The following is a 26,192-nucleotide window of genomic DNA, read 5'->3' as shown; positions in this document are numbered from 1 at the left end:
CAAGTATTTGGAAAAGGATTCCACACTTCTGTCTATGGGGAAAGTGCCAATTAGATTGTCTTGAGGTCCCATCTCACTGTGTCAGGCAGGCTGCATCAAGAAAACAAAGGACAATGAACACTGCTGAGGAACCTTTATTCACTGCGCATGGAACTGTAAGCTGATGCAGTCACTATGGAAACCAATCTGGAGATTTCTAAAATATTTAAAAACAGAAGTATCATGTGACACAGCTATACCTCTCCTGGGTATCTATCTACCCAACGGACTCAGGTCAATACGCCACAGAGATACCTGCATATCCTATTCGGATTTATTGGCACACTGTTCACAATGGCTAGGAAATGGAACAGCCTTGACATCCATCAATAGATGAATGGCTAAAAAATACGGTATATATAAACACAATAGGAATTTATTCAGCCATAGAGAAAAATGAAATCATGGAATTTGCAGGGAAATGGATGGAACTGGAAATCGTTATGTTCAGAGAAATAAGTCAGACTCGGAAAGACAAACACAGCATGTTTTTCCTCATATGGGAACTCTAGACCTGCACTTGTGTGCATATGTACACATGTACGTGTGGGGGGTGTCAGCCATGAAACTAGAAAGGGGCCATGGGAGGGGTAAAGATCTTACAGGAGGAGGGGCAGGAAAACAAGCCTAATTGAAGGCATGTGACATGAAAGCAGAAGAGACATAACTGGGGGTGGGGGAGCAGGAAAGAGGGGGCCGAGGAGGCTAGGGAGGAAAGTAGGGACCGACAAGCACAAAGTATATACAAAAACTCTACGATGAAACCCAACACTTTGTATGCTACCTTTAGAAGCCAACATAAAATGAAAAGGAAGTCAGTAGAAATCAGTTGTATTTCCCTCCTATCATTTTCGTATCTGTCAAGGACACGCAGCTCATCTTCTACCTGCCTGTTTCTCAGTATGATTTCACAGTCTTGTTTTTTATAAAGCCTTTGCTTCTTCTGTCTCTTCCCCACCTGCCAATAATCCATTACATGGGCAACATGAACCCTAACCTCCTTTTGGACTTCAGTTCCCTTCTTCCCCTCCAACCCGGCACCTAGTATCACCTCCATGTGGTCAAGGAGCTCCGCCGGCCCGAGAGTTAATATCGAACGCAAGCTCATCTGCCACGCTCTTCAGGGTCCCTAAGACTTTCTGCTGTTACCCTGTGGCTCCATGAAGCCCTTTAAAAGCTACCAAGACTTTGAAGTTTTATGTGGTAAACACCATACATAAAGGTTTTTTTCTTTTCAAAGAAGTCATCGGCTAGCAAGGAACTGTCTAAAAAGTTTGACGACAGGAACTGCGGGCGCATTCCCAGACTTTCTTCCAGGAAACTGCTGAAAAGGAACAACACGAGGATCTGAACCTAGAGAAACATGTGCGTTCAATTTGGATTGTACTTATTGAAGCATTCATTTCTGAGCTATGCCGCTAGTAACTCTGAGCCGAAAGCCAGACTATATTTAAGTTGGATTTCTTTCACGGGTCCGGAATGCCATAGAAATTCAGTTTGGCATGCACAAGCCAAAACGTGAAACTGAAGTGTGTTCTGAATCTCTAGTGTACCCTGCCACATTCCTGAAGAGACTATTAACATGGAATTTCCATACCATCTGCACATCACCATTAGTATGGGGGGGACAAAGAGAAATCTTAAGCACACTTGTGACTGAAGATGTCTTTACTTCAGCACACTCGGCAAGGCTGCCAAAGTTTATGCCTCTCGCATAGTTTCTCAACAATGGTCCCTGGGTAGTAACATTACCATCCATTACACTTTCCGCGTCAGGACGGACTCTGAAACCCGTACCTCTCAACAGAGCACTGACATGATCATGGGATTAGAGAAGAGTGGGCGGAGTAAATGATTGCAAAGCCGCCTCCAGCGACAGCAGAAGAGATCACTCCAGAGAGGTGAGTTTGCGTACTTGTGCAAACTGCCTACTAGGAGGAAATGAGCAATGACACAGATTCTTACATATTCCTTAAACTGCACATAGGACCTGCTTCAGAAATGCCAGGGAGAAGGCACTTCCTGCCAAACCTGATGACTTGAGCTGGATCCCTGGGTCTCACGTGGAGGATGAAGAGAACTGACTTCTGCAAGTTGTCTTCTGACCTCCATGTGTGGGCACGTATACACACACAAACACATGTGCACGCGCACACGCGCACACACACACACACACACACACACACACACACACAAGAAATGCTTATCACCTATCTGAACTCAAATTTTTCGAGTTGACACATCCATTTATCCCGAGAAAAGAATGTGACCCAGAATAAAGGCGATTTTCGAGCGACTGACAGTCATTAACCACCATGGTTTTGGAGAAGTCACATCTTTGATCTCAATCCATAGACAGGAACTTTATGTATTGAGAGAACACGGTGAAATTAATGCGTCAGATGACTGAGTGGGTTCTGGGGGATCTGACGCTAGAAGTTAAATGAGACAATGTTCAGTATGAGTTCTTGGGCCATTTATACTGAGACCAGGTTTCACCTCTATTTAACCAAGAGAAATTAGAAAAGAAAATATCACTTTTCAGCCAAAAATCCTATAATAAAGATCAGGATTCAAATTTCTTAGGTTTTTGAGTTTTTTTTCAATCTCCTGGCATTTTTATATAAATCAAGATTAATTTTGTTTAAAGTACTAAAATGGAAATATTTTGACAGAAACATAAAATTCAAATGTTCCTTCTCTACAGCATCAAGTCTGAGCACATTTAATTTCTACACTGGAAAACTTAAAAACCCAGCTTCACTTATTGCATTATAAAAGTAAAGAAACACCTAATATCAAATGAAATACATGGAGGATATTTAAGATTTGGGACAGACCAATGAGGGAATGGATTCTAAAAGACCTTGAGGAAAAGGTCCACAGCTTTCACAACTCAGTGACACACGGGGGAAATGGCTTGTGACATACAAATAATGCATTATATTACACCCTCTTTGCCAAGGACATGGGCTATCTGGAACATACCAGGGGAAAGATCATTTGTGACAATCAACAGTAATAATAACAATAAAAATATTCATATATGTCATCTTATTGATTAGTATTTTGAATATTATGCACAATTCTATAATGGCAGAGGACCATAAAACACTTACTCATGTACCAGAAATAAACATACATAAATATAAGTACACATTTTCAGTGGGAAAAATAGGCATAAACCTGTTAGTCATTCACCATTTTTTTCATGCATGCATAAATGCATTCATTCATTCATTCATTCATTCACTCATTTTTTCCCTCCCCCAAGGCACTGATCTCAAGGCATCTCCCATACTAGGCAAGTGCTGTACCGCGAAGGAATGTCACCAGTACCATGCACTTAAGACTGATAAGTGGCAGCCATAAGTCCAGCCATAAAATGTTGGACACAGAAGCTACCACAAACTCAAAGAAAAAGGTCAATTATGTTTTCCTGTAGAAAAATCATTTAACATCACTGTCTCCTTTGATTACAGGTTCAAATCTCAGCTCCTTACTAGTGAGGAGGGAACATGCTCATTAGCTTCTCTGAGTCTCAGGAATTCACACACAAGCAGTCTCTAAGGAAAGCTACCTTGTACACCTGCTGTAAACACTGAAAGTGGCACCAGCAGGGAGTGCTCGCTTTAAGTTACTGTGATGGACATATTCATTCGTACTTCTGTTGTATTACTGTGCCCTTATTTGCATCCTGGGCCAACAGGATTGTTGTTTGGGAGAAGAAACATTGAGAAGCACTTTGAAAAATATGAATTTCTTATCTTATTTTCCTTATCTTAACCCAATCATCAATGAGGCTTTTTTTTTTCCTTTTTGGAAGAGAGAAAGAAATCGTTGGTACTGAATTAAAATAGGCATCATAAAGAGACAAATATTATCTCTGAGGCAAAATGAAATACATTCCTGATAGCCACAAACAAACTAAACAATGTTTTATTAATCAAGCAGCCCCAAGGGAAAGCAAAGCACAAGCGACATCAGAATCTTACGGAGTGAGAACGTGGTTTATGACACATGCAAGCTTTGTCGAATACAGTGTGGTCCAAAGCAAGACAACCCCATGCTTGATGTAGACCTCAGAAACACACTTTCATCATGCAAAATGCCATCAGTCATGACGAATAAATCAAGCCTATGGTCAGGAAGCACCGCAGAACTGGAGAAGTATGTACGCACTGAAAAGGAAAGAGAGTCATACCTTGACATCCTTTGTTGCCATTCAGCTGGAATCCATCTGGACATGTGCAGTCATAGGACCCCGCAGTATTGATGCAGTCTCCTCCTTGACAGACACTACTGTCTTCTAGGCATTCGTTGATATCTGCAAGCCAGTGTGGAAGTTAGGACTAAGCAAACAACATAAGGAAGATTATACATGTTATGCCTTAGCAGCATCCTGTGTCAAGTATGTTGTTTGGGAGAATAAATGTTGATAAGCACTTGGAAAAATATGGATTCCTGCTCTTCCTTATTTTAACTAAATCATGAATAAGGTCTCTTGGAAGAGAGAAAGAAATGGTAGGCACTGGACACACATACAAAATCACATAAACATGATGAACATGCATTGTGTTTTCAGTACACGATTTCAAATGGATGGCAGGGTTTATTTTTAATGAAACATTTTGGAATAATTATTATCTTAAGTCATTTTGTTATTTTAATGAGGGTCTAATTTGTTATGTTGCCCATTCTGAAACTGTTGATCTTCCTGCCTCAGCCGCCTGAATGCAAATGCCATCTAGAAATATTTTAGCTTTGAATAAACACAGAAATTATATGTTTGGCCAGGTGGTGGTGGCGCACGCCTTTAATCCCAGCACTCGGCACTCGGGAGGCAGAGGCAGGCGAATCTCTGTGAGTTCAAGGCCAGCCTGGTCTAGAAGAGCTAGTTCCAGGACAGGAACCAAAAAAAAAGCTACGGAGAAACACTGTCTCAAAAATAAAAAATAAAAATAAAAAAAAAAGAAAAGAAATTATATGTTTGACACGGTGTCTAACTATATAGCCTGGATTGGCCTGGAGTTCACAGTCTTCATGCTTCAGACTCCTGAGTAATGCATGGAAGTTCTAAACATCAAATACAATTAATTGGGGGAGGAAGAGTCACAATTTTTTATTAAACAATAATTGACATGTTTGCATTCTTCATGATAATAGAGAATACATTTTTTTCAAAAAAAGCACATGTTGCTAAGTTTATCTTAAGCACCCTTAAGCTCCTTGATCTATGTATAAGATCCGGTTTGAAAGTGTTTGGCAAGAGTCCCCCACCAAAGAGAAATGCTATTAAAACCAGAACTCCAATTGCCATCATATTAATAAAAAAAAACATGTAAGTCATTAAACTGTGTTATAGATCCCCCAAATTAACATAAGAATCATTACCAAAATACAATTACCTGATAAAAGAATGTTGCTAAATTTAGAGGCACTATGAATTTAGAGAAAAGATACAAAGATCAACAAAGGTCTCCCTAACAGAAAGAACTGGCTTAATGTCTTGGCAGTAGATGTGAATGGGGGAATCTTTGCTCATGGAAGCAACTGGAGCAGAATCCTCATTAAGCACTAGCGATCCCCCTAAACAGACTGCCTAGATTTTTAGCAACTACATATAAAGCATATGTCCAACTACAAGTGTTCCACAGCCAACCAACCCCAAGTTCTGACCATGATGATGTGAGACAGTCCCCATGATGCAGAGGCTCACATCAGGCAGATATTGCTGGGACTGTTTATTGCCACAGCATCTCCTAGCCAGAGATCATTACTCCTAACACACCCCCTAGCCCTTCCTCTGGTGTGTCTGCGCAGGGCTTATATAATTAGTGTTCAAGAAAACCGAGGAACAATCCTTCCTTTGTCTCCTTGGAAGTTGGCTCTCACGGCATTTCTTGCAAGTAATTCTGATGGCTGCTGACGCAAAGGAGAATTTCAAGGAGGGTGTGAATATAGGAAGTGATGCTGTCTCCCCCATAGTCCCCGCTGTTTCGTTCAAGGATGAGGACACTGCAGTAAAGTTTCCTCATTGAGCCAAATGAACTAACTAAGGGGCTGCTATACAGAAGGGAGAAGGGAGGCTGATTGTCTCACCCCGTCAAGATAAAGTTATGATGGGTGTGTGTTCACCCACAATGGCAATGTTCCAAGCATGGCTACTATAAAACACAAAAGTATGTGACGTGCCATTTCAATGCAACTGCATTGTTGCTTTTTTAAAAATGCCTTTTCCTATCATCTATCTCCTTGAAGTATAACTTACAATAAATACAGCTATTTTGAGAGTCCAGCTCAATGCACCAGAACATTGACATACACACTGTACAACCACTGCCACGGTGCAGGTACTGGCATTTCCCCCCAGCCCACCAACCCCCAAGCAGGATCCCTTTTGTGTCTTTGGCATGCTCAGTTCTTAGTGTTTCTGACACTCATCCAAAATGCTGATTGTATCAAAAGCTTACTCTTCTTTGCCAAGTAGTATTTCATTATATAAATACAAGTCTGTTTGCCCCTTCAGTTTTTAATGAATACTTGGACTACTGCCATTTTGTCTATTTCAAACAAACATGCATGTCTTCATGTAAACACGTGCTTTCGTAGTCTTTGGGTAAACTACCGGGATTTACAATAGCTGAGTCCTAGAGGAGATGTTGAATGTTTTCAGAAATTGCTTCCTAAAATGGCGGTATCGTTCCACACTCTAGTTTCCTCCTGGAAGAGACATTCCATTTTTCTATATGTATTTGGCTAACTCCACAGCTGTGCTAGTGGGTGAGCTGATTTCCTTTCTTTGCTCCTTAGAAAAGAAGGTACCAAAGTGAGATGAAACTTCTTTGATCATTAGCATTAAATTAAAGAAAAGAAAATCTCAACTTGAAAATGAGTCAAATCTAGAAAATGCAAAATTCAGCAAGAAATACCACGTGACCTGGCAATCTGCATCAGGACAAAGAAGTCTGTAAGCAGGAATATTTAATGATCTTATTTTCATTCATATCTCAAAATTTGAGAGAAAATAGCATTGTTTTAAGTGCTTATATAGTAATGTATAGATGTAAAAACTCTTACTTAAGATATAATCAACTTTAATATGTATTTTTATTATTGTTTGCGATCTCGGCAACAACCTTGCAAAAACCAAATCAGAGTGAGAACTATGCACGGTGGCGCACTCATGACAGCCCATCTGGAAGCTAAGGCAGGAACATGACAAATTTGAGGGATGCTTGTGTTGCAGAGTGAGCTCGATGCCAGCTTGGGCTAACAGTGAGATCCTGTCTCCCTCGAAGACAATGAAAGAACTGCTTGAGCATCAAAAGTGCTTTATGTGGGATTGTCTCCCACGGGGTGGTGTGAACAGTCTTCCTAGGAATTAAAGAATGTGTTTCCCAGAAAGTGACAGTGGAATCTTGTCACTTTCCCCATCCCCTCTGCATTATTAAATAGCATGGTCCATTTTGGTCTTCTTTGCCTGGTGGTCATGTTTGGCACACAGTCTGTAATTCTCTCCTCCCCTTGAAGCTTTTTCTTTGCTTGGGGTCCAGTTCTCCCCATCACACATCACTTCCTCGGGTCCTCTGCTTGTCCCTACCAGTTCATTCATTTCTACATGGTGGAAGGTCTAGGAGCTCTTCTCTCTTCCAGCAGCACTTCCTCCTGAGTGATCCCACTCAACCTCATGGCTTTAAACATGTGTGCTGATGGCTCACAGCCCAGGCCTCACCCCTCGATTCTAGATACCCAGCATTGGACTGATTTGCTATTCATACTTGAACAGTCACTCTGGGAAGAAAAACAGAACATGGCATGTGGAAATCCTAATCTCCACAGAGTCTGCTCCTTTGAGGCTTCAACACTTGCTATTACTTTGAATGCAATGCTCTTCTCATCAATCTTCACAAGTCAGTGACTTAAGGAAACCACTATTTCCCGTATTTAAAATGGTCCCCCACACGGAACCCCACACGGATCCCATTTTACAGGTTATCGCCATTTAACAAGCTATGCCTTTTACTGACTTATCACACCTATTGTTAACTTCCGTACTGGAATGAAGGGAATTCCAGAAGGGCAGGAAATATATATTCCCAGCTTTTATATGTGGCCTGTACCTCCAATACAGGCTCCTACAAATTCAGTACTATATGAAATTGATAAGCAAATAAATAAGTGAATGATTCTGACCTGAAAAGAAAAAATGACTTCTCACTGTCTTTTGTTTGTTTGCATTTTTGATGTTTCAACCACAAAGAGATAAGGGTCTCAGAATGATAGGTACCAAGTCATTTTCTGAGACTCCAAAAGGAGCTCTACAGAGAACAACTTTAGGGAAATTGGGGGACAGGATCCGGTAGGTTTGAGATTAAGTTAGAGCCTCGCAGGTGGGAGGCAGAGCCTTTTGTATGCCGAAGGACCTGAGATCTCTAAGAAATGGGACAAGGAGGTCACCAGCATCATGCTGACACTTAGTTTCTGCCTCTCAGCAGAGGCCGGTGGGTCTGCGGGAAAATAGTGCATGAAGGCCAGATCTCCACTGAAATTGGGAAAAAATTGCACATGTAAATATAAAGTCTAACAAGAAGGATGGTTCTTCCTCCCACAGCTGTGAGAGGTATGTGAACATTCATAGACAGTTAATTATGGCAAAATACATTCCACTGGTGAGGGCTGGAAACAGGACTAGGTGGGAATTAGCAGGCTAAGTGCTAATGTGGTTTCAAAGGGAGTTCTGAGTTAGCTGGATGGACTCCAGTCCTATTTATAACCCAACACTGGGGAAATTAATCCTGACTTTAAGAGAAATGAGCTTCATTACACATCCAAAGGAAATTTTCATGGGGAACATAATTATATCTTATAAACATATATATTAATAATAAAGAATAAGTTGGCTAAAGGTTTTTGTTTGGCTTGTCATGCAATGAATGTTTTTAGAATAAAAACATTTTAGAGCCTTCTGATGACATACCTACATTTCTTTTGAAAAGCCAGAATAAAAGAATATACTCTCTGCAGGGCAGTGGTGGTGCACAACTTTAATCCCAGCACTTGGGAGGCAGAGACAGTGGATCTCTATGAGTTTGAGGCCATCCTGGACTACAAAGTGCATTCCATAATAGGCAGGGTTACACAGAGAAAACCTGTCTCAAAAAAACAAAAACAATAACAACAACAACAAAATAATCCTGTCCCCAAAAGAATATACTCTCTGGTGATTACTGTCAAAATTTCAGGCATGGTTGGGGCTGGAGAGATGGATCAGTGGTTAAGAACACTGACTGCTCTTCCAGAGGACCTGAGTTCTATTCCCATAACAGTCTGTAACTCCAGTCCCAGGAGATCAGACACCCTCTTCTGGCTTCCATCAGCATTGCACACACATAGTGCACAGACATATACACAGACAAAACAACCATATATATATCTGATGACCTCTTGGCATGGCCAATAATGGTGGCCATCATCAATGATGATGGTTGACGAGTCAATGATGGTTGGTTTAGGGTTCCCACATGTTCGTATTGGCCTTGCTACTGACTGACTTCCTAAGAGCATCTTCCATAGCAGGCCCTTCATAGCACAGAGCTCCCTCCATCACGACTGTCCCTTCTTCCAATGATGTCATCATGTCGAACCTTTAACCTATTTATTGGAGTTACCCAAATACAATTTTCGGGTATCATTCGTTTCAGAACTTGTCTGAATACTTGTCTATTTTTGAGTAGAAATACTAGTGATAGCATTTTGTCCAGGTTATTAACCTTGAGAAATATTACTATCCTGGGGTAAAACCCTAGAAGCTGACTTAACTGGTACACAGACAATACACATTTTTAAAGCCTTTGAAATTAGACTCAAATTGTACCTTAAGAGGACCGAGTTATTTTCTGCTCCTAGAAGCAGCAGAGACAGGTATTCAGCCTCTTTGGGAATACTTGTGCCAAGCTGTCTTATAAAAATGCAGCATGCTGTAATTCACAATGGCTCTTCCCCAGCTAATGGAGCTAGGAGTGAAAAGAATGTCGAACCATTAAATGCTCTGCCAGGAGGTGATTCTTGAAAATGGTTGTGGTGGTTTAAATAAGAACGGTCCCCATAGGCTCATATAGTTGAATGCTTGGTCATCAGGGAGTGGCAATACTTGAGAGAGATTAGGAGGCGTGGCCTTGTTGGAGTAGCTATGTCACTCAGAATAGACTCTGGGGTTTTAAAGGCCCAAACCAGTCCCAGGGTTTCTCTTCTTGCTGCATGTGGAACCAGATGTAGAACTCTCGGTGTTGTTTCTCCAGCATCATATCTGCCTGTTAGACACTGTACAACTCACCATAATGACAGTGGACTAAATATCTGAAACTGTAAACACATCCCAGTTAAATGCTTTCTCTTGTAAGAGCTGTTCATGGGGCCTCTTCACAGCAACAGAACACTAAGACAGCGGCAGAGCAGGGGCCCTGTGATGGTTTGTCTTTGTAATCCCCCACTTAGGCTCTTAGGTTTGAACACGCATTCTCTAGCAGGGGGTGGTATTTTTGGAGGCTGTGGGACTTTAAGGAGCCTTTAGAGAACCAGAGTAAACAGCCACTAGGGGATGAGTCCAACTCTGCTCCTGCTCTGTCTCTGCCTATTGATCCGCAAGCATCTGAGCAATCAGTTTTCCTCTCCTGCTGCTTCAGCCTCAAACAGCTCTGGCTGCTACGGCTTCCCCATCATGGCGGACTTTACATTCAAACTATGAACCAAAATAAATCCTTCCACCCTCAGATTTCCTCTTGTCTGCTATTTTGATTGCAGCCAAGAGAAAATTAACATCACCCCTCACGTGTCCAGACGTTCAGGAGTGATTTCACAACTGACAGCTTACACATGCACCAAACAGGTAGGGAAGCTGGAAATAACGTTCCTTGGATGGGCCCTGAATACACAGACTGTTCATGAGGGATGAGGTGATGGTGAGAGCGAGCTAAGGAACATGTCAGGAGAAAATACTCTTGCGTACGAGCTGGCCAGGCGCCCGGAATACCTCATACAGTCTCTAAGCCACAGCCAACTGCCCAGTGCTGGACGTGTGTGCTACCTTGTAGAAGTGTTCTATACAGAAAGACTCAGCTCTTTAAAGCCCTCAGCTGGTGTGGAAAATTAAGCTGCATTAGTTGTTTGGGCCATTTGGAAGATAGTTTTGTACAAAGGGTGTAGTTCAGAACCATGCACCCAGTGTAAGCCATCCATCAATAGTACACAGAAAATTTAAGCCATCCATCACTGGTACACAGAAAATTGGCAGTCTCCCCTCTTTTGTCTCTTCACGCGACAGTGGAAGGAAACCCTTTTCAGGGAGCTAACCCTCCATTCCGAAGGCAAAGGTTGAGCTCCTACAAGGCAGGTAGGAAGACTCCACATTGCCTCGGATTATAACATGTTCTGGTCCTGAGTCAAGGCCAGGTGCTCACCTTCACAGTGGTCTCCCAGTGCAGACGCTCTGTAACCCTGGTTGCACACACACTGGAAGGAGCCCTCTGTGTTCCTGCACTGCCCATGAGAGCAGAGGTGATGGTGTTGGCATTCGTCAATATCTGTGAGCAAAATAGTACAGAGAGACTAGAGTCAATCATTTGTATCAGAGAAGATACAGCAATTTCTGGTTTATAATCAAGTAAGATCTTTCATTAAGTGATGTATGCTAAGCTGAAGAAAAGGGTAACTCTACAATAGGAAGAATTCTAACAAACTTAAAAATGTAAATCATCTGTATACATGAGTTTCACTATGTAAATATGGGTAGCAAATAATTTGCTGTCATTTATGAACCCCATTTTGATACATTTAATTTTAACACTTGTGAAAAGCACACAGGCTTAAAAAAGCCTAAAACAAAGGTCCTCAAATCACACAGGACGAACTTGGCCTACTATTAATTAGTATAAATCAAATTTCATTTAAAACTACTCTGCATATTCACTTATTAAACATTGCAGAAAAGAGTGGCCAACTTTGTCTTTAAATAGTGCAGCATGTGTATCTTTCTTTGTCCTTTCTAAGTTACCTAGTGGGCGCTGAGCAACTGGGCTTCATCCATCCATCCATCCATCCATCCATCCATTGTCATGCATTCTCTCTCCGTCTAAACACAGGACCATTCTGGCCAAATCTTCCCCTCCCCCTCATCTCATTGGATACTCCGTATTGCCACTCACTTGCTCCACCTGGAAACACACATCCCCAACTTGAGTATCATTTGCTTCAGTCACATGACCCTGAGCTCAGGCATTCACCTGTTATGTGCTGCATCCACACACGATGCACATGATGACACAAGCGCCCTGCATGAATCCAAATACTTCACCCTCATGGTTACACTGTAGTAACAGACTTCTAGGGGCAGAAGTTATATTTATCACATTCTTTAGGATGCCTCAGATAACGCCTTACTGTGGGGTCGGCACTCGGTTCACCCTACTTGTGGAAGGATTTATTTTTTTAACATTAGAAACCATTTCTCTTTTTCTGCCAAGGTTTCTATAAGGTGCAGCACATGTATCAGCTCCCACAAGGAATTTGGGTCATTTTTTTCTCCCACACTGTGGTAGTCATATCTTTGGTTAGACTGTCAAAGCATTTGGCAACTAAAGTGGGTTCTCCCTACAGTTTGCAGATAGGTGACTCTGGCTATATCCTATTCATCACTGAATGGACCCTGACAGGCTTTGTCAGAGGACTCTGAATGTGGGAGCCTGATGCCATCATGTGCAGATCTTGTATCCACTCCACTGTAGGTAAATGGGGTTAGGGATTATAAAGGCACACATATTAAGAGGGGTTCTAGAACAAGTTGCTTATCTGTGTACATAAATGTGCTTATGCATTTCTCAGGTTAGTTAGGCATTCGATTTCTAGGAAGGGATGCCTGGGGAAGGGGACACTAGCAATGGCAGATGCTTCTGTGATCACCATCACATACACTTGCTTTTAGGATGCTGTCAGTAAATGGTTTTGCTTATGAAACAATCTTCACCTCTGAGAATAAGGCACAAACTATTTCAGTGTACCAAAATTGGCCAAAAGAAAATTGAAAACTAAATATACACTGAAATTATTAGCATTCTATAGCATAATAGCAGGCCAATATAATGACCTTCTAATTGTGGAATCACAGTACATAAAACCATAACATTAATTTAAATGCTTAAATGGAAGTTACTTGATGTAGTAAAGAGTTACAAAGACAGCAGTAATTCATCTTCTTAATATGATACTTAGCCACCAGTCGCCAATGTCATATTTTTCGATTTTATTGACTTGTCTGATTTTTGTAAAAGTACCTGGGATTCAGAGACTGTAATAGCCTAGGCTGTGTCACTTACCCTAGTCTCAGCAATTGCTGATGGCACACACCTACCTTCGCATTGGTCTTTAGCTGCTGACAGCTGATATCCCTGTCCACAGGTACACCGGAAGGAGCCATCAGTGTTTTTGCACTGCCCATTCATGCATAGGTTCCCTTGCTGACATTCATCAACGTCTGTTAACATACACGATGACAACTGGCTTTTAGAAAGAGGCTCCCCCAGAGAAGAACGTGGCAATCCCTTCAATGGTCACAAAACAATAGTACTAAACCTTCATCAACCTCGTATGTTGACTTGTGTAAGTTAAATGAATACAAAAGCAACTTGCAGCTCCCACTATCTCATCGAAACACTTCGCATATAGCACAAGACAACAGAAGAGTTTAGAGTTGAAAATGGAAGGCAGAACGCAAAGCTCATGGTAACAGCTGCTAGATCCGGCAGGCCCGCCACACTGTATGAAGGATAGAAACAAACCTATCCGGAACAAACAAATACAAATCCTGGCATCTACAGAAGGCAGCAGAAGCATACACTTTCTTTATAATTTGAATTAGGAGGTCAAAGAGTTGTGCTAAGTACAACTGACCTACCTTTCAAAATAACACAGGAACCGTGAAAAACGGCACTAATGTGACATATGATCACAAAGAAAGGCTCAGTGAGAACGTGGTGTTTGAGGACTTAATAAAATGCTGCCAGCGAGTCAGGCACGTACCTGTAATCCCAGCTCTTGGAAAGGCTGAGCCAGGAGGGCCATGAGTTCCATCTATATAGACACATAGTGAAACCTTGTATCAAAAAAATTCCAAACAAATATCACATGTTTTCCCTCTCTCTTTCTCTGGATATATGTATGTATGTGTACATGCACATACGGGTGTTTATTTAGGGCACAAATGTAAAGGTGGGAGCATCGAAGTGATCCGAAAGGAAGGGAAGGAAGGGGAAGAGAAGGTAATAAGAGGTAATAAGCTGTATGTGCCATGAAGCAGTTGAGAGCAACATTCTGGGGGAGAAGTAGAGAAAAGGGAGTAGGGAAAGGGAACAGAAGGGAAGAGTGAAATGTGGTAATAGTGTGTGAAAATATCACCGTGAAATTACATAGTAGCCAAACATCAATTGAAAAATAAAAAATCTGGAAGATAAACAAGCCTTGGCAAAAGACAGAGCAGCTGACGGAGAAAGGCTGTAACATCCTAAAGAAACACTACTAAGCACTAGTGACCTTGGAAATGTCGTGGGTATGAAGTGACCGGAATGCAGCAAAGCAGCACTTCCTCTGTGACGTGGACATTCGTAGTAGAAACAAGGGCGGGCTTTCCACATGGCTCTGCCTGTCTACCGTAATGATTTATGTTGTCTGTCAACTTCATGTGCTTGAGCATCACCTCAGCAACAAATCTCTCAGCACATGGAGGAAGGACTTTTGAGGTCAGGCTAATTGAGGTAGAAAGACTCACACTCTAATGTCAAACTATAGAAAGGAGAAGCGAAGTAGTGTGGCAGCTTTCGCTACCCCATCCCCGCTTCCTGACTGTGGATGCAGTATGGCAAGCTGTCTCAAGCACCTACTGTCACGACTGCCCCATCGGTCCCATCATGATGGACTGGACTCTAAAACTATGGGTCAACATAAGCCCTTTCTCTCTCAGCAAGGCAGAAAGTAGTAAACACAGCTACCGTTTGGGTCTGTCCTAATTTGAGAATTCTGTCCTGCATTGGCCCAGCCTTAGTGCGTTCTGCTGGACAGCTAGCAATGTATAAACATTTATAATTATTAAAGCATGGTACAATTGTTCTTCACCACAGGCCTCTGAGAATGGGGGAGGGCAACATATGCAAACTGCACTAACCTTCTCTCTGACTTAAACAGACGCGCAAAACAACTAAAGGAGCCAAGAAGAAGCTGCGCTCTATGATCAATGAACAACAAACAACTGTTGTTTGCCTCTAAAAAACGCCTTCTTTAGAATGTGTCTGTAAGTGTTTACCAGCAATCCCCATCCACTGTGCAGCCTTCTGCCTCTAGTATAATGGACAATTTGTCTGTGTCCTGATCAAAGTTGGGTTTCTTAATCTCTAATGAGGTATTATTAATCCTCTGGCCAAATTATTTCAAGTTTCCCCAAATAACTTCCACATTATGAATAAAGTTATGGTCCAATAGTTTCTTATTTTACTTTGTTATCCATTGTACTTGCTCTCGTTGATTAAAATCTTTTTATCTACTTCACTGATTATGTCAGTGGCTGGCTCCTTTTATTTATTAAGAAATTGTGTTTGTGCACAGAGACATTTAATCATGAAGCCAAACTCCATGCTCAGAATTACTTTGTGCCTTTCCAGAATCCTCAGTCTATCGGCATTAGGAAGGTTGCAGATGCTTCTCTACTTTGTACGAAACACTTGAGGCATCAAGGCACAAACTGGGACCAACAATAGCTCTTGCTGGATCTCACATCACATCTAACAGAATTTTTAGTGTTTTGGCATCTTTCTGACTTTCTCATAGATGATGGCAAACTAGATATTCCCATAAGAAGACATTTGCCAAGAGGACAGGCACTCCATTCCAAGTACCAGCAAGGTGTGCCAGACATCACTTAGACTACTCGTTTATGTTGGGAAGACTGCCCAAAGCCATTCATTCGAAGTAATGACACAGACATCAGGCACCTCAAGGCATGCCATTATTACAAAGTGTTCTCTATGTCTTTAAAATGACCTACCGTCATTTTAAAAGAGGCACCTAGTTTTAGAGATGTTTTTTTCTCTTTCCAATGAGGGACAGAATTATTGAAACAAAAGGAAAGTTTCTATTAAAATAGGCATTTAGGGCATATCTTACTTTTAACACATCTTACTGTGATAAGACCTTTCCAGAGGAAAAAATATAGATTGTTAGGACATACAATAATATGTATGTATATATACATGATAACATTTATCATGATAACATTTGTTATCATGATAAAAGATAACTTTATATGTTATACATGCTATAATGTTAAGAGTAAGAAGCAATGAGTTAAGACATTGAAGCACTGGATATCCTCTTAGAGTCTCCAAACTGCCACCAGGAAATTTAGTGAGGTGAAGACAAAGACCACCAATAAAGTAAAGTTGATGGAGTTCCTGGGATATCAAAGAAAGAAGACGTTTATGACTTGGGATGAGTCTAATAATGAAAGATGTTCTTTAAAGAAAAAAAAACTAAAGAAAAATGCTTTGGTAGAGGAGTAATGAGAGCAGTTAGCTCATTGCAGGTGCCCAAAGCACAAAATAGGAATTTCCCTTTCTTCTATCCTAGACTCTAAGGGGGAGACCCAGAGTGGAGGGCAGGGTTGAAAGCTGAGCAAAGCCAACAGCCCTTCCCCAGCTCCTGTCTGTGCAGTGCTGTTTCCTCTCCATGCTAAGTTTTCCTTCCTTATATCTAGTATCTATGACCAGGTTTAGACAGCAACACCTCTTCAAGGCTTTCCCAGCAGACCTTACTTCTTGAATTTAACAAGGCTTTTCTCATTACCTCTAACGTCACAAACATGACCCAAATTGTCATGTCACTTTCTGCAAACACATCAACTCATTCTCCACCCCCCACCACCACCTGGAATTAAAACATGCAATCTCCACATTGACCCTGTCAGCTACTTACCATGATTAATCCCTTTTTCACATAAGGAAAGTGGCCCATGGTGAACTAATGCAGCCTATGCAAAACAGTAGCTTGTAAGTATCAAAGCCAAGAGCTGGTAGACCTTTCCTTTGTAAAGAGGTTCTGGGAATGGACCCCAGGACTTTCTTACATTATTAAACATGTGGTCTACAGCATCATCTATTCCCCCTTTAAAAGAGAATCCTAAATCCTGGATTATTTTTTTTTAATTTTACACATTTTCTCCTAGTCCTCTTCCTTTCTTGGAGTCAACCTAGGGTTCTACTTTGTGTTTAGTTGTCTTAGTTCCAAGTCAGTTGTATGTCTTGGGGAGCAGAGGCCAGGATCCTGTACCATCCCCTTTTCTGTGGTATCTTTATCATGGTCAGATTGGGCAGATAGAGATTTGTGAGAGAAAGCCATGTAGACATGAAGTGTTCTGGTCATTATGTACATCAGTTGCCTGGGTCACTCTCATGACAACCGCGACAACTCCAACCTTCACTGTTTGGTTAAGATAGCTACACTTAGTGAATGAAGTGAGGCTCTAGGGACCCTATCAGAGAGCAGAAGGCTCAACTGTTTGGGCAACTCTCAAAAGCAAGCCAGTTGTGCAAGCCATGCACTCAGTGCATGTCTACTCTTGAGTTTCATTCGTTTACACAGTATAGGTTGCTAAAATTGCATGACATAAAACCTGAAAGTCAGAGGTTATTCATGCAAGGTCTCACAGTGGTTCACAAGAAGAGGCACTGTGAAAGAAGCAGCGAGAAGAAGGTAGGTATGACATGTAGGTGCCTCTTGAGCAAGCACTTGGGTCTAAATAAGCCCAGGGCACTCTGATAGCATGATGTTAACTTGAATTCATCAGAGAATACAAGCTGAGGAAGGCAATAGGGACAATTACATTTGAAATATGATATAGAGATAGAACTTATAAGAGCTTTTCTCAACAGCAGATTTAAAAAAACAGAGAGATAAAGTGATGGCAAATGATTATAATGTAAACATATCTACCAAATATGAATTGATAGTAACATATAAGGTTCAAGATCTTTGTTCACTGTTACCCTGGTAAGTATGGTGGGGTGCAACTGAGAAGAGATGGGAGGGAAATTCTAGATAGTTTCTGTGTAGAACTTGGCCCGAGGAGATGCATCTCTTACGGAGTGAACAGAAAAGGTGCGAATATGGGTGGGCAGAGGGGGACGAGGAGAAATGGAGACATATCATCTACTTGATGTCATTCACAGGCAGTGACTGGTACTCCACTGTGGGCAAGGAACAGGGCACCCGATCCAATGCAAGCAGAGAGTGGCTCATCTCCTACAGAATGCTGGGACATTTCTTTATTCCTTGCCTACTGGAAGGGGAACTTAAAAGTTCCAGCTTCTTTACCTGAAGTATGACATTAATTTAGGAAAGAAAAAAAACGTGTATTTATTTCCTCATTTTTGCCTTAGGAAGAACATGCTTTGGGGTATAAAAGTAGTGGAAGGAAAGCAGAACAACCTACAGTCTGGCTGTAAAGGAAAAATATATTTGAGGCTGAGGAAATGTCTAAGTGGAAGAGTGCTTACTCTGTAAGCTTGAGGACCTGAGTTCAGATCCCCACAGTCACACGAAAGCAGGAATGGCTGTGGGTGCTTTGTAACTCCAGCACTGGGAAATGAAGATAGGCCGATCTCAAGAGCTTACTGGCCTTTACATGTATGTGTGCGGGTGCGCGCACATGTGCGTGCATGTGTGTGCATGCACACACACACAATTTGTTTAAAAAGAATTATTAAGAGCAAAATTAGGGAAACTACAGGCCAATTATAATATACCACAAAGGCAAATCATTTGTGTGTGTATGTACATACACACATACCTACAATATGCATGTACAAAGGCACATATGTAAATGAGTGTATGTTCAAAGATCATATGTGTTTGTTTGAAAATAAAAAGCTTGATAAATATAAAGAGATATTAACAAAACTGTATAAATAACAAATATAAATTGTTAATAAAAATAAGAAATATTAATAACTGCAAATGTTTAAGGAATTGTTAAGAAGTGAGGACACAAAAATTAGACTTCTTAAAATGAAAAGAAATACACATTTAAGAACTAGAAATGGATATTTTCCTATTTTATACTAAAAACATCCAGGAAATATTATCAAATATTTCCACATTTGCGGATAAATCATTTTAAAGCTGAGGCAAAGGTTTATTTTAAAAAGAGATCTGCCAATAATAAGAAGTTGGGAAAACTATAACGATACATTGAGTATGATGTAACTTTAAAAAATGATGTTTGAAGAGTTAATAAGGGCATGTAGAATGTGTATAATATACAACTGACAAGCAGGCAGATGAAAACTATGCATATCACATACAGTGTTCAAGTCATGTGACATTTATAAAAATCCATTCTGGACTCACCCACAAGAAGGAGCCAAATATGCTTCAAGAGGATCAATAAAAAAAAAAAAAAGACCAACAACACAGGTACACAGTTCATTTTTAAGGCTGACCACTCAATTCTACTCATGCAATGCAACGGGAAGTGTGAGCACAGCCTTACCTTGACAGTGCCGATGGTCCGGTGTGGGGCTATAGCCCTTGTGACAGGAACACATGTAGGAGCCTTCAAGGTTGGTGCAGGAACCGTTAGTGCAGACCTTTGGCTGCAGGCACTCGTCCACATCTTACAAGATGTTGTGTAATGGAAAGAAAGAAACAAGAGAGAGGGAAGGAGAGCATGAATCAAATCAAGCTTGATTAGAGCGGGGAAGAGCAGATCTTTACAAGAACAGGCAGATTCTTGGACTTCCAAGGTGGTCCTGAAGAGAAGCAGCAGCTGTGCTTGGAGTGGACCGTGGTTCTCCGCCTCACTCACTTCCTAAGTGTGACAAAGACTGGACCAAAAGAACTGCGTAAATAAGTCAGAAACGCTTGGAGGGCCTGTTGTAAATGGGGGTGGGAGCGGGGACAGTAATTTTAGGACAATATGTCCCTCTGGAATATCAATAATCCAAGAGGAAAAGCCTCAGCTATAATTTAGTCTAAGTATCATGAGTCTATAATGTAACCAAAATACCTTTCTTTAAGATTTCTTTTTATTTTAAATACTCTATGTGTATGTGTCTATATGAGGGCCTATGTACATGAGTGCATATGCCAGTCAAGGCTAGAAAAGGGCAGTGCCCCCGTCCTCACCAGAGGTGGAGTTATAGGCAGTTGGGACCCACTAAACACGGTTGCTGGAAGCTGCACGTAGGTCCTCTGCAATAGTAGTGTGGGCTCTTAGCTTCCAAGCTGTCTCTCCAGCCAAATCAAGGCATCATAATGACTAAGGCTGTTTAAATACATTTATTCTATTTTTCACTGATCATCAAGAGAGCGAAAACGCCTTTGCCTCTCCTCAGAAGGCAGCGTGTCAGCAGCCCGGCGAAGACTTTGCCTTCAATTAGCAACCCAGAGCTTGGGTTACTCTTATTTTCACTGCATTTTACAAAGACAGTTTTTTTTTCTTGAGAGAGAACTCAGAAATAAAGTTAGAGTAAAATATAGCAGAGGCACATCTGGGAGTGTGCATTCCATGTGCGCACTGAGGAAGAAGCCATTGGCCTTGCCCACAGAGTACAGTGGTGCTTTAAAAAAAAATAACCCTAATTATGGCGCACCAATCTTAGTTTCTGACAACCGCAAGTAGGACTTCCAGGCTGCCTCATTACCCACCCTTTCTTTGCTTGTGGGAACTTACTTTTGTAAACACTGAGGGCAAACAACTTGAAAGAAGATGCCAAGAGCTGGGGCCAAAGTAAATAGTGGAACAGAACGAGCCTAGACACGGGGCACGTAAAATTCCAGACAGCAGCAAGAGAATGTCATGTCTAGTATCTGGTTTGCTTTCAAAAATGTTAACAAGTTCAGAAATGTATGGACTCTCTGTTTAATTACTCACGCTCCAGCAGAAGTGATTTACAGAGCTGTAGAGTGTACCAGCAAAGCCTGCTCCTACGGCCGTATTTTATTTAAATTGCAGACACTGCAGATTGCCATGCACGGGGCACTTACAACAACACTGACGTTTTTTAAAGCTACCACCGTGATTAATGATGAAGCCGAATGCTATATAATATCTAGGGCAGTTTCATGTGTTTATCCTTTTCTTTACTTATTATAGACAAAATTGTACAAAACCAGTCATTTCTGTAGACAAACCAGTTAAGAGTTGAATGGGTGCACGACCTTGATGGAAATTAAACTCTGGAAGGATAACAGGCAGCAAAATATACCCAAGGAATGTCTACAAAGAAGGGAAGTAGTTACAGGAAGCTCCCACACATACGAGAGAGAGAGAGAGAGAGAGAGAGAGAGAGAGAGAGAGAGAGAGAGAGGCAGGCAGGGAGGGAGGGAGGGAGGGAGGGAAGAGGGAGGAAGGAAGGGAGGGAGGGAGAGAGGGGGGAGGGAGAGAGAGAGAGGAGATGCTTGACCATACAAGGAGAACAAAGTAAACTCCATAATGTATCCTGAGGCCAGAATTCTCTAGATTGCAGATCCCTGCATCCAGCTGGTCAGCCTACTGAACTCCACTCGGCTCTCCCATAGGTACCTCAGTCTTCACAGAAAAAACTGACTCCACCCTGGCTTCACTTTATGGTGTTTCCTGCATTATCCTATGGTAGCACCACACACTCATGGGCTCATGGCAGGAACCCAGAGTCATCCTTTCTACACACACACCCCAATTTCTACATTCCATGACCGCTGAGAGCTTTCAGGACGCCTCTCCGCTATAACAACTTCATTATTTCATTTCATTTTGTTCCATTCCTATTGCTCCCATTTCTTCCCTCCTGGATTGCCGTTATTATTTAAAAATTAAGTTCCACAGTCTCGCCATCTCTACTCCATTATCTAGCTTACACCCAGAACAAAGTCTCAAATGCAAGTCTGAGCAATCATTTTGCTCATATGCTGTAACACATTTCAATAGTTTCCAGCATTTTTAAATTTAGTCAAGAACAAAAACATGTGGACCTTGGTGATATCAAAAGTTTAAGGCCCTATACTTCTTATTTCCAATCTTTGGTATAGTCACCCACCAATATACCACAGGAAGCAAGATAGACCCTGCTGACCCTCCGTCTGCCCTTAACCAATAGAAGCAGGCAATCCTGTCTTTGGTTTCCCATATTACAGTTCAAATTCAAAGCTCATTTTACTAAAATATATGATCATATAGAATATATATATATACTACCCAAATTCTTCCAATGCATAATGAGTTCAAACAGTCTCAGTTTCTTCTCTCAGGTGGGAAATTAATCAAGGAAGCAATCACAGACAAATGGGTTCCACATTCCACAACGGGCTGTTAGGGTGTGTACCAACCTGGTGCCTACCATTCACTGAGTTAAACTGAACTTCCCAGAGTAAGAAAATGGCAGTGGCTTCCAAAGTTCCGGGCTGTAACAGCTCAGAGATTTATGTAACATATTATGTTACCACCAGTTCCAAATTGATCCTTATCATCTCCAGTGTCCTGGGAGACTGAGAAATGACTTGTCCAAAACTCGGGATGCCAGGGCAGCAGGATGTGTTGTGTAAGGCCTCTGACAACCCTGCAATGATTTGTTCTTACTGAACTCTGGCTGGCTCATAGAACACCTCTTCCTTTAAAAAAAAAAAAAAAAACCTTCCATGCCATTGCTTGAATCAAACATCCTGCAGTTCTTTGTCAAGATTAACATGCAGATCAGTGGTGGATAAATGCCCAATTCCACCTTCTTTCCTCTTTCTGGGGAAATGAGGACATGCACCTCCCTCAGCCCGCTGGCAACTTCCCATCCTCTACAACTTCGCAAAGATGTCTCTCAAATGGCCAGTGACCGCACCTTGCTAGTTCTCACTACTTTTGCCGTGTAATCATGCGAGTCAGGAATCTCTTTTGAACTTTCCAAATATCCTGGGAGCATGCCACATTGCCTCAAGTCCCTCATTGTTGGGCATGAACTACCAGGTGCAGAGGGATCGAGGAGGCTGTATCTGCCCATTCATGTTCTCCTTGGATTACTCTCGCTCTTACACATCACCTGTCAGTTCCTTGGAACTGGCTTGAATTTGTCCCAGAGCGGTAATTTACATGCATTATTTCCTGTGTTTTCAAGAAGATGGATCTGTCAACAACATGAAGCAATCATTTCTCTGAAGCCATCCAACCACAATTAATTCCTTAGTCACCCACATAGACTTTGGGCAATGACATCTTTTTGAAATAAGAAAAAAGCATCATATTCCAGTAATACAGTCAGAAAAATGTGGAAGCTAATCACCCCCTTACAGAAATGTGTCCTAGCTGCAGTGACCCCAACTATTCCCCATGTGTAATCTTTCACAGGAAAGATAGGAGAATATATTTGACAGAAAATCAAGCATGGAGAAATGAGAGACAGATGTGGGTTGTGCCAACATGGTGAGACCATCTCAGCTGTATGAAGGTGCAGTAAATCCCAGGATCTTAGGCCTCCTGTCAATCCTGATGAAGTTAAAACTATGAAATGGCAAGTTGCTGACAAAATCCCACTACACAATCAGCAGAGAACCACTGTTTTTTTTCAGAGCTTGGAAGGAGCCAAGACTCTCTACATCCTACAGCATCAGCCAAGGATGACCTCAGAAAATCAATCCCAAACTGCATCTAGTCCCAGGCTTCCTATTTTACTTTCCAAAGAAAGACTACCTTCGGGAAAATGCTACTATAGTTAAAGATGTTGCAGAGCTACCATCTCTAATTCCAGAACCCCCAACCATAGCTAGCATTGTTTACAAAGGCTGACTCCAGCCCATAGAATTTTCTCATTCCTATGAAAAATTTAATTCCCTTATTGTTTCTTTTATATCGCTTTGTTCATTAATTTTCTTCTATGTATCGAAGAGGCACCCATTTTATACAAATGGAAACACTGGATTTGTAGATCAAAGACCTGGGATTTTGTTTTCATTCTGTTACTTACCACATGTGGCTTCCAGTAAATTAGTTAGTTAATTGATTAATCTGTCCAAGAATCAATTTTTGCATTTATCCCACAGGCTGACTGCTAAGAAGACCGAGTGAGAAAAATCAAGTCAAAGTTCTCCAACAGCTGTATTCTTGTCATACAGCTGTGGTTTCTGTGTCCAAAAATAGAATTGTTTTTCCCAAGGAGGTGAAGTAATCCTACATTGAAAATACTGGAACACTAAAGAAAAAATGGAAGAAGACTGAAAAAGATGAAAAGACGTCCCATGCTCATGGATTGGCAGGATTAACACTGTGATAGCATTCAGACTGCTAACAGCAAACTGTGTATTCAATGCACGCCCATCAAAATCCCTAGTATATGTTTTTTTTTCAGAACTAAAAATAAATTCTAAAATTCATATAGAAGTGCAAGAGCCCACAGATAACCATGTAATGAATCCTAAGCAGAAAGAGCAATGCCGTATCTACCAACAATATCGGATCTCGAATTATACTACAGAGCCAAAGTAATAAAACCAGTACTAGCACACAGATATAAATAGACCAATGGACCAGATTAGAGAGCATTGAAATAACCCGTGCAAACACATCTACCTAAATTTTGACAAAGGTGCCCCCCCAAAAAAAATTGGAGACGAGGACCGCCTTAAGAGTGCTAGAAAAACTTGATATCTGCAAGTCAAAGAAGGAAACTAGATCCTTACCCGATTAAAAATAGATCAAACACTTTCATGTAAGAACGACCTGACACTGAAAGTGCCAGGAGAAAGCATAGGAAAAACATTTCAAGACATAAAAATAGCCAAGAGTTTCCTGAATAGGCCCCCAAAAGCACAGGAAACAACCCTAAGAATTGACAAGCGTGTTCCACGGAATGATAAGGATTAAGCATAGCAAAAGAAATAATCAGAAAGATAGACAACCTACAGAAGTCTGAGAAAAAAATCTTTGCCAACCATATATCAGACATGACCTTGATTCCTAGAATATATAAAGAATTATAAAAATTAAACAATAAAACACAAGCCATCTAACCAATGAATGGCACAATGAACTGCCTAGAGATCCCATCTCACCAGCTACCCAGAAAAGAAATGGCAATCAACACTGGTGAAGAGGTGAGGAAACCTCTCACACATAGCTGGTAAGAATGCCAACTGTACAGCCTCTGTGGAAATCAGTAGGAAGACTCTTCGAGAAACCAAAATCAGAATCACCATAAGGCCCAGATACACCAACCCTGTGTATACTTCCAAAGCAGCCTAGAACAGATAGAGGTACTGCTCGTCCATGTCTTCTGTTGCACTATTCCCAATAGCTGGAAACTGCAGCTTATCTAGGTGTGTAACAAGTTAATGGACAAGTGTGGCCATATACATATGGTATTTTATTCAGCCACAAAGAAAAATAGAATCATATTTGTGGGAAAATAGTGGAGCCAGAGATCATTTGCTAAGCAAAAATAATCCAGACTCAAAAAAGACATATATGTGACGTGTGTGTGTGTGTGTGTGTGTGTGTGTGTGTGTGTGTGTGTGTGTAAGGGAACCATGAGAGGGGGAAAAAGAAATCTTAAGAGGACAAGGCAGTTGGGGGGATTAAATGAATATATACGCTAGGAAAGCAGAACTGAGGACCACTTAGGGAGACAGGAGTCAATGAGAAAGAACTAAGCATGGGAGCAGCCGTGGTGCAGGGAAACAATATGAATAAAGTCTCCTGACCTCATGTGTAGTATGAAAGAGCGGCCGGGCTGCATTCCGCCACCCAGCTAGCTTTACCCGAAATAATTACACAGAAACTGTATTCTTTTAAACACTGCTTGGCCCATTTCTATCTAGCCTCTTCTAGGCTAACTCTCGCACCTGGACTAGCCCATTTCTAATAATCTCCTGTAGCCCACGAAGTGTCTTACCAGAGAAGATCTTAACCTGTGTCTGTCTGGAGTGGGAGAATCATGGCGACTCCTTGACTCAGCTTCTTTCTCCCAGCATTCTATTCTGTTTACTCCGCCCACCTATGTTCTAAGCTATGAGGCCAAGCAGCTTGTTTATTACTTAACCAATGAAATCAACAGATTGATATATGACACTCCCACACTCATGCACCTAGATGCTGT

The 26,192-nt window shown here is 41.3% G+C and overlaps 1 protein-coding gene across 5 annotated transcripts in view; it reads right to left on the bottom strand.

Moving 5' to 3' along the window:
* Ltbp1 (latent transforming growth factor beta binding protein 1) overlaps positions 1-26,192 on the bottom strand; it is a 373,313-nt gene that overhangs the window by 64,249 nt on the left and 282,872 nt on the right. For all 5 annotated transcript variants that reach the window (XM_041631028.1, XM_041631029.1, XM_041631030.1 and 2 more), the window contains 4 exons: positions 19,628-19,750; positions 13,445-13,567; positions 11,499-11,621; positions 4,244-4,366 (listed from right to left, as the gene is read on the bottom strand). In XM_041631028.1, coding sequence (XP_041486962.1) covers positions 4,244-4,366; positions 11,499-11,621; positions 13,445-13,567; positions 19,628-19,750 — 492 coding nt within the window. The remainder of the gene's footprint in view (positions 1-4,243; positions 4,367-11,498; positions 11,622-13,444; positions 13,568-19,627; positions 19,751-26,192) is intronic.

Source organism: Microtus oregoni, unplaced genomic scaffold, assembly GCF_018167655.1.
Source record: "Microtus oregoni isolate MIOR12 unplaced genomic scaffold, Mior012 000036F_ref0000092, whole genome shotgun sequence".
In the NCBI taxonomy this organism is placed as follows: Eukaryota; Metazoa; Chordata; class Mammalia; order Rodentia; family Cricetidae; genus Microtus; species Microtus oregoni.
This window is presented reverse-complemented; position numbering and strand designations above follow the sequence as displayed.